Below are 8842 nucleotides of genomic sequence, written 5' to 3'. Positions count from 1 at the left end.
AAAATAGGTTATATTTTCAAATGACATAATAATTGATCTTGCTTCACGTCATCCTAGAGCTAGTGGTCATATACAATTTTTACACCCCCCCCCCCCCACACACACACACACATCTATATATATATATATATATATATATATGTATATATCTATAATATATCAAGCTTGATTTTCAGTTACATGTGTGCCCAATTTTGAATTCTGTTTTTTTTTTTTTTTCCCCTTTTCCCCTTCTTCTTTGGGGTGTGAAAGGGAAAAAGAAATCATGTTTGGTAGAGAGAATTAGGTATAATAAACAATGTGCCTTACTATGCTTTCCTATTTATAAAGAAGGCTAGCTAAAGCCTGTGTGCCTGAAGTTTCTGTATTGACTGAGAGTATCAAAGAATCTTGTTCTTCAGGTTCATACCCATTCTAGAACCCTTGATTTAGGAATCATTGTTCTCCAACCTCATAAATTTTTTATTTTTTAATCCGAGACCTGCATATCTTTGCACATATACCTAGACTAGCATAAAGCTAATGAATCACTCTCATCATTCACTACATGACTCCAACCCAAATCAAGTGGCTGCACTTTTCTTCAACTAACTTTGTTTTCAGCCTCATTTTAAATGTCCCACGCCATCTCTTCAAACTTTTACAAGAGATTGATTCTCTCCAACAATGAACCTACTGCACTTTCTCATTTGATTTGATAATTTTATCATGATTTTATTAAGGATTTTGATTGTCTCACACTCAAAGTATACACTTCCCATACATGTAATGGAAAATCGTGTATTAAATGTGGACATTCTTAAAAAATGTTGTGTACAAAATGTATATAAGGAAATATGAAACAATAATATTTTTTTTTTTTTGGAAAATTTCAACCTATGACATCCACTCTTGATGATAACTCTTTATCATAAGACCAAGACATCAATCAGTTTTTGGTGTAGACGGAGATTGAATCTTAGATCTCTTATTCAACCATCAGAGATTTTACCAGTTGAGCTAACTGAAACCCACAATATCCCTTTTCTTAATAAGTCAATTTGATTGACTCATGGTTCCTCCAACCAAGATAATTGAAGTTGTTTGACTTTCTTTGTCAACTTACCTCTCTCTCTTTCTCTCTCTCTCTCTCTATATATATATATATATAAAACTTACCATGCATATATGATGTCATGCTCACAATTAATATATGATGTCATGCAATGAATCATGTGGCAATCCTTAAATATTTGGGACATCCAGTTCTTTTGAAGGATTGATACAAGTTTGTTTTGTCTATTGTTCATGGAGAACAATAAAGGACATAAAGGTTGAATAGAGGCATAGTGTCAATGAAACATGAACATGTTACCATCATCTTTCACACCACATGCTGAACAAAACTTAAACATGGTGGGCCTCAATTTTCTCATGATCTGTTGTCTGTCATCATGATTAAGGTCATTAAATTTTAATTCAAGTATTGTGCATATGATATATAAGGTTAGTTGCATAGATCCTTTTTGATGTAGAAATGTTCCTCTTGAGCTCAATTTAAAAATCTTGAGCTTATATGATATATTATTACTATCAATTTTCTTATGATAAATGAAAGATTTGATGGCTTGGTTAGAAAAGTAGTCCCTTCTACTTTCCTAATTTCTTTGGAGATTCATGGGGAGTTCAAACTCACTCAAGAGCTAATGCTACCTTTAAAAGGCACTAAAATTAAATTTTGAGTATTGACATAAAAATCATATATGAACTAAGCAATGGTAATGCTATGAGTACATAAATATGCTTCTATATTGCTCACAATATTGTTAAGCAAGGTCCAGAATTTTAACTGACATTCATCTTCTAAATTTATAGGCAATCAAGTATGATAATTTATCATATCAGCACAATTGAAAAAAATTTATAAGAAACCATAATAAGTATATCTTATGTAGTAAGATAATATATTGAGATATTTATCAATTAAATTGTTCATTTATAAAATACTGTTTATAAGCCATGCTTCATATGATGTGACAAAACCTTGTAGTACTCAGCCTGCAATCTGAAAGACTTCCCATAAATTTGTAGTGGCACTATACTTACGGAAATATAGGAATTCCTTTGTGCTATTTCATCTTCACTAAATTAAATTTTATTTCCAAAGGTGGGGATATCTTTCTTACTGTAGAGGAAAGGGTGAACTACAACTATATTTCTGTATAACAGATGAATTGGTTGTTTTTGCACGCACTATAGCCTCCACCATTAAGATCACAACCTCTTCAAAAGCAACTCTCTCTCTCTCTCTCTATCTCTCGTGCACACGCTGACACACACACAAACTACACTACGGGGTGTAAGTTATCATAGAAGTCAGAATGGTCCTTTTGTATTGGCGCCTACACTTTCTGACCTCTTCCCCATCTCCTTAATTACTTAGAAAAATAAAAATCTACCAATATCGTTTCTGTTTTTACCTGTTAGGTCTCTAGTCTCAGCCATGACTTCCACATTCCTATTCATAAGCACAGTCCATTACTTGCAGAGGACATAATAAAAATTGTCATAGACTTAATCAGCAACTTACCTTTCTCAATTGAATGATTTTCTCAGTTCCTTAAAGGCAGGTTCTATAATTCATCAATAGAGCCTGAAATTTAGCATTTGGAGAAGGTAGTTTAATTTTGAATACATTCTAGTTCCTTATTTCTTTTCTTACTATCTATTACTAATCTCCTTGAGGGATGGAAGTATAAATTTCCACTATTTATGAAGCTTGGGTTAATTTTTTTAGAATGAAAATGTAACAATTTTATTTCATATTTTCAATCATAGTAGCAGATAAAACATGCCAAATGTGCATTTTTATCAAAGATATAATGAAGGTTCAATCATCCATTAATAGATTTTTGCAAAAATTGCAAATTTTTATCGAATAAATGATGCATACTGTTTCCTGCCATATCAACGAAATGGAAATCTTTAAGGATCTTAGTGGTAAACTTTTCTATTCACATGCAAAAAGGTACGGAAGTAGATTTTAGTCATTTTACTTAACAATCTACCTTATGGAAGATTTTGAGCCACAAAATTTTCTTTTCAGTCTTGACCTGATAAAACACTTCGTTGTAGTCCACAATGATATTGAAGTGGAATTTCTTTGTTGATGGGGATCTTCTTGTCTAAGATACCAAGTATCTTCATCGTGATTGACCTCAATATGTGATCATTGTTATTGTTGGATCTTTCCTCAGAAAAAACACCTTATGTTCAAAAACAAAAGAAGAACGAAAATCCCGAAGTACCAATCGTTCCCTTCTATGAAAATATGTAATGTTATATTGTAAAGACGATTCACTCTTCTTAAGTCTGTGTTAAGTCAGTTTTACATCATCCATATATCTGAGATGCTGGCATGCCTCTAAGTGTTTCATCAAAATTTGATCACAAGGGGATAATTTCTCCTAGCAACAGTAAGCTACACTCTATGATGGACAACCAGTAGCATTGGTTCTTTTCTAAACAGCTTGAACAGGGACATTCAAAGAGTCAACTAGAAGGAGAAGACCTGCGTTTTTACATAAAATAAGGGAAAAAGTTGCCTAACTATTACATTCACTGTGGAATTAAAACTAAGAGCATAAGAAAGAAGTTCTTTCTATTCCATTTATAGGCAAGATTATTATCTTTATCAATTTCTCAACATCTTACCCATTGTTTCAAACTTAGATTTAATGTTTGAAAAGAAAGGGAAAATGGTTAGAATAATTTAAGAAAAGAAAACAATCTTTAGAGCAATACAACAATTTTCTTTTTTTACTTTCCCTCATTTCTAGATCCAAATAAACTCTTTAGAAGAAGGAAGCTTTAATATATTCTTCGATTATAAATTTTAAATGCGTCTGCCATGGAAAATTTGACTTTGAAGATCCATGGAGACAGCAAACTTCAGATATTAGTACATCCAACAGAAAATTAATAGATAAATAAGAAAAGACACTTTTAATTCATAATATGATTTGCATATTCACAAGAAATGGTTTTGTGGGTCTACTAATTATTTGTGTTGTTCACTTATACACCATAAGTAATTATTCATAATACATTTTTATTGACCGTGATACATCTGAAAAAATGATGTGCTTATAATGGAAATGAAGAGAGATCAAGTAATAATATAAGCAATATATTTTGTAAATTCTAGTGCAAGGCATAGGACACGTATTTACCCCATGTCACCTCCAATGCCCCTATGCATCAGAGGTAAGTCAAGACTTAAATTGTATCATATGAGCAGTCTAAAACTACAATAAAAACATATTTAAGATGGAACACCTTGACTTACACTAGAGTTGAATTGAAAAACATTAATGAAGGTAATTTTTGGAGGTGAGAAAATTATTACACTTTGAGGTAAATTACTGCATTTCTATTCTAGAAAAGGCTTGTTAATTAGGATGAAAGTTCTTGTTTGGGCAAATATTTTAAAGTTATTTAGAAACTTCAGTTTTATTGGGAAAATATAGTAGCGTTTCATGTTGTTAGGAAATATAACACTTGTTCTAAGGGCCAATGAGATCTAGAGCGCAGATATTTTCTCCCCTTATAAAATAAAAGTGGAGAGTGAGGTCATGGGTTTAAGACACACAGGAGATGTATGTATAATTTAACAATAAATAAATAAATAAAAAGCTTAGTCTAGGGTTTTTTCTTTTCCTCCTCTCTGATCAGATATCAATTTGATTTCAAGCCTTATTTTTTTGGTGAAGCTAAATCAGTAATATCATTGCTTTTACCTGCACTTAATTAGAAACCCTGAACAGCTCCATGGCCATAAATCTCTATTTCCACATTAGAAGATAAAAGTGCCCTCTTAAAGTGTTTATGTGTTTCCCTGTTAAACTTTCCATATATTATGGGAATTGATTTCAAGGTTTATGTTGTTATGTGATGCAATAAGATAATTGATATGTTGAAATTGCACTACCTAGCTAGGTGCCAATGGACTTTGAAAACATGACCTGAAAATGGATAGTGGATCACTCAAGCGTCTATTCAATCACATCTAAAAAGATAAACCAAATTCATTCATTGGAATGACATCTTAAAAGATAAACCAAATACATTCACTAAAATGCACTTAGGAAGTTAGACCACAAACATGAAAACATACATACTATAGAGAAGCAACCCTAACAGTTTTCCAAAAATAAATTACATCAAAGCATGGCAATATGTCAAGTGATCCAAAAAATACAAATCATAAGGAGATTTTGGCAGGCAAGGCCTAAAATTAAGGGGGAAATGAAGAATAAATATAGATAATATAAAATACATCTATTGGCATTTACAGATTGTTAATGCATACTAACCACAAAAGACTTCATAAGTTTGCATTTGAAAGAGAAGCAAATTAAGAAAGATAACCTTCTTATTATAAAGTGAAAGACATAACAATCGTTTACAAGATAATTCATAAGAAATTGCACAAGAAGAGATACTTTCCTATATTACATTCCAAACAGAAAGAAAGCATCATTTTTCATACTGCTAATGTTTATTCACTTGATGCATCGATGATGCTGGGGATAATCCCGGTTAGCATTGATTATTATTGCTGTAGGGCTCCCATGGTTTGCCAAAGAATGGAAATTCTGAAAATTGAAGCTGCAAACAATCGTCTGAGGTGGTCAGAAAAATCTGAAGAAATGTACATCTTGGACACTATCTGTTTGAAGATGCATGTTTGTCATAGGACACAAAAGCTAGCTAGCTAGATTATTAATAAGTACGTTATTATATTATAAAGCACTATTAAATGTCAGAACATCTTTGTAAAATTGAGGAAACTTGGGTTTTGAAACATACCTCTTGAGGAATTCCTGTGCTGTGCATAGCCAAAAGCACCAAGTAATCCTCACTATTAACCATGTCTTCTACAGCCCCTGAATGATCTCGGGCATGAGTGGAGCTTCCTTCTTCAGCCTCTGGTAGCACCTCCAAATCCAAGGATGAAGGGTTCATGTTTTGGCTTTGTGTTCCAGATTCTTCCCCAGTTTCAAAGGGACTCCAAGAACCTAATCTGCTTGCTTCTTCACATAACTTTGAGTCATCTACTTGACTCCTCATCAACTTTGCTTTAGTCCTTTCCCTTGCTCTTGCCCTTGCTTTTTCCCTTGACTCCCTTGCAAGTGGGTGAAATGCACTCTTCCTTGACTGTGAGTGCCTAATCTTCTTCTCTTTAGTCGAGGGTTTCTCTTGGGAAACACTGCCCTGTTGATCTCCGTCACAATTAACTGCAACATCATCGATACCAGATACAACTTCACACTCATCAGAAGCAGAAGAATTAGCACTCTTGCTGCCACCAACAGTACTAGTACTACTGCTATTTCGCTTCTTCTCTCTCTCTAGCTTCTTGATTTCATCCTTAGACTTCAGTAGTAACCATTCAACGGTTCTGCTAGCCGTGTCATAGCCTAGCAATTCTTGAAGACCAAAAAACTCCGGGGCAACTTTAAGGGACAGTCTCATTCTCCGATCCCTTGGTCCACGAGCTGTATTAATCTTGCTGTGCCGATCTCTCTTGCAAGATCTTTTTCTTGGGATCTGCTCGGCCATGTTGATGTGATTTTTGTTGGAATCGACCATGTTAATACTGTTGGGGACAGTGGTTTCAGTTATGGTATTATTGTCAGGTCTCAATAAGCAAGATTGGTGTTGGATTTGAAATAACATGTCATGGTTGTGTGGGAAGAAAACATAGTCATCTTCAAAGAGAGAGGGAAAGTTGAGAAAAGATAAAAGAGATGGGTCTTCATGTTTGGAATTGGAATTGGAATTGGGGTTGTTGATGTCATTGAATAAAGGCCTTTGGAAAAATGGTTGGTCACAGTAGGAAATGGGGTCATTGCCATTGTTACTGTTTGAAGTATACATCTGTGATTTTAATTGCATTTGGACAACCCTAGCTAGTCCTTGTGACAAACGCGTGGTAGTACCGCTAGCTAGAACTTTGAGAACGACGTTTCCTTCAACGTGTTTCAATTCTTTTTTTTTTTTTTTTTTTGGTTAACCTCGAGAAATCTGCAAGTGGAAATTAAACTTGAGAAAGACAGCCATATTTTACTGTTTTCCACCTGAGCTTGAGAAAGACAGCCTGAAGATACACTGTATGTGTATGTATCTTTGTGTGTGCGTGCGTGCGTGTCTGTGTTTGTGTGAGAGAAAGAGGAAGAGACTATGCACTTACCTCTCTTATTAGTCAAGGACTAGAGCTTGAGAAAGACAGCAAAGCTATAGTACGGCTAGACCTCCATGGGGTGTTGAGAGAGAGAGAGAGAGAGTTAGTTTTGAATAAAAAGATGGTGAGGAGGTAAAGGACCAAAGAAGAGGAATTTATTGGAGACAAAGAACCATCTTTTTCTTTTAAAAAATTTCTTTTGGGTAAACAGTAGTACTTAGTTGGTCCTTTTAAAAGAGAGGGATATTTGGGAGGCTAGTGGATAGGAAAATACCAAGTATAATTGTACCACTTCACGTGGCTTGCAGGTGGGAACTTTGATAGTGAGCTCCCTCCACCTCCTCAAACTTTTCAACAAGCCCCTCAAACTCAATCGCCAAGATCTTGCATGGACTCCATATATTCATCTTCATTCATTCATTCATTTCCTCTCTCACTGTTTGTGTGTGTGAGTGCGAAAGTATGTGGAATATCTATATGTGTACATGCTAGCTAGGGTTGGTTTTTTGAGAAACATGTGAGGTTTTATTGGAGGACTCACATATCCATATTCATATAGCACAATTTTTTTGTTGTTGCTGCTGCTGCTGCTGCTCACAGGTCTATAACTCATCATGATTAGTAACCTACACGTGGCTGTTTGTGAGGCTATAAGAAGGACAATTATTTCACTCAAAGGGGCATCATGCACTGTGAGCCTGCCATGAGAGACGATGCTCCTTTGACTGAGTTTCTAATTTAATGTCACTTTCACCAAAAGGAGAGATATCCCATCTCCCCTATCTCTATCTATCTCTTTCTCTCTCTCTCTCCCCCTCTCTCTCTCTCTCTCTCTCTCTCTCTCTCTCTCTCTCTTCCATGTCTATCTATCAACTCTATTTCAGAATGTCGTTAGGTTCCCTCCCATGCGTGCTTATCTGTTTAGCTTTTCTTTGAAAAGCTCTCTCTCTCTCTCAAAACAAAGAGTGCTTGTGCTTGTACTTGCCACTGTCATATGCATAGAGCTTCTCCAAAACATAGCCAATCACCAATTGCCCTAACTACAAATCCCACCTCATCTTATTTCAAAATGGCAATAGTCCCATCCACACTTAAACTCCTTTACACTCCCAACTATCTTCCCTCTTTTTTTTTTCTTTTTTTTTTGTGGGTTCTTCATTTCTTTGTCACACTTTCTTTCCATTTATACATGCCGCACTCCCCACTTATCTCAAACCATGCTTGTCTCTCTCTCTCTCTCTCTAGAACTGAGCCTGACCACTTTAGACTGGCATAATTACTAGGACCACATGACATGGCACAGCTGGGGTTGTTCTAAGGTTGCTTTCAAGGAAGAGATAACTATGAATGAAAAAGGGAGATGAATGTGTCGTCAATTGCACTGGCTCATAATGAGAACATACAAGAAAACCCTAAAAGACATGCTTAATCTATATGCTTTCATTTCATTGCTGCTATTTCTCTCTCTCTCTTTCTCTGCCCTTGTCTGTTGTCCGTACAAAAAGCCCATATGTCATATGTGGTTGAAAATAGAACCCCCTTCAACACATATATCATATATCTATGATTTTACTGTACCCTTTATTTTCACCCATGTTCGGACTCATTTGGATTTCT

The 8842-nt window shown here is 35.0% G+C and overlaps 1 protein-coding gene across 2 annotated transcripts; it reads right to left on the bottom strand.

The window, feature by feature from the left end:
* Nucleotides 1-5400: 5400 nt before the first annotated feature.
* Nucleotides 5401-7759, bottom strand: LOC115965295 (transcription factor TCP18-like). Of its 2 annotated transcripts, XM_031084490.1 has the most exons (3): nt 7235-7759; nt 5851-7068; nt 5401-5649 (listed from the first exon to the last, which is right to left on the bottom strand). In XM_031084490.1, exons 2-3 carry the CDS (start codon nt 6937-6939, stop codon nt 5581-5583), a joined length of 1158 nt encoding a protein of 385 aa, XP_030940350.1. In that variant the 5' UTR covers nt 6940-7068; nt 7235-7759; the 3' UTR covers nt 5401-5580. The 2 variants fall into 2 exon arrangements, with proteins under 2 accessions (XP_030940350.1, XP_030940349.1); XM_031084489.1 differs by having other exon boundaries at nt 5851-7759.
* Nucleotides 7760-8842: the final 1083 nt, after the last annotated feature.

This window comes from Quercus lobata, chromosome 10 (assembly GCF_001633185.2).
Source record: "Quercus lobata isolate SW786 chromosome 10, ValleyOak3.0 Primary Assembly, whole genome shotgun sequence".
NCBI lineage: Eukaryota > Viridiplantae > Streptophyta > Magnoliopsida > Fagales > Fagaceae > Quercus > Quercus lobata.
The sequence above is the reverse complement of the archived record's forward strand: the minus strand, read 5'-3'. Positions and strand labels throughout refer to the sequence as shown.

Bases quoted from the DNA above. Each gene is read 5' to 3' on its own strand.
- LOC115965295 (XM_031084489.1), bottom strand. From the start codon at position 6,939: ATGCAATTAAAATCACAGATGTATACTTCAAACAGTAACAATGGCAAT. The intron at 5,650-5,850 runs GTATGTTTCAAA...GATTGTTTGCAG, and splicing joins GCACAGGAATTCCTCAAGAG to CTTCAATTTTCAGAATTTCC.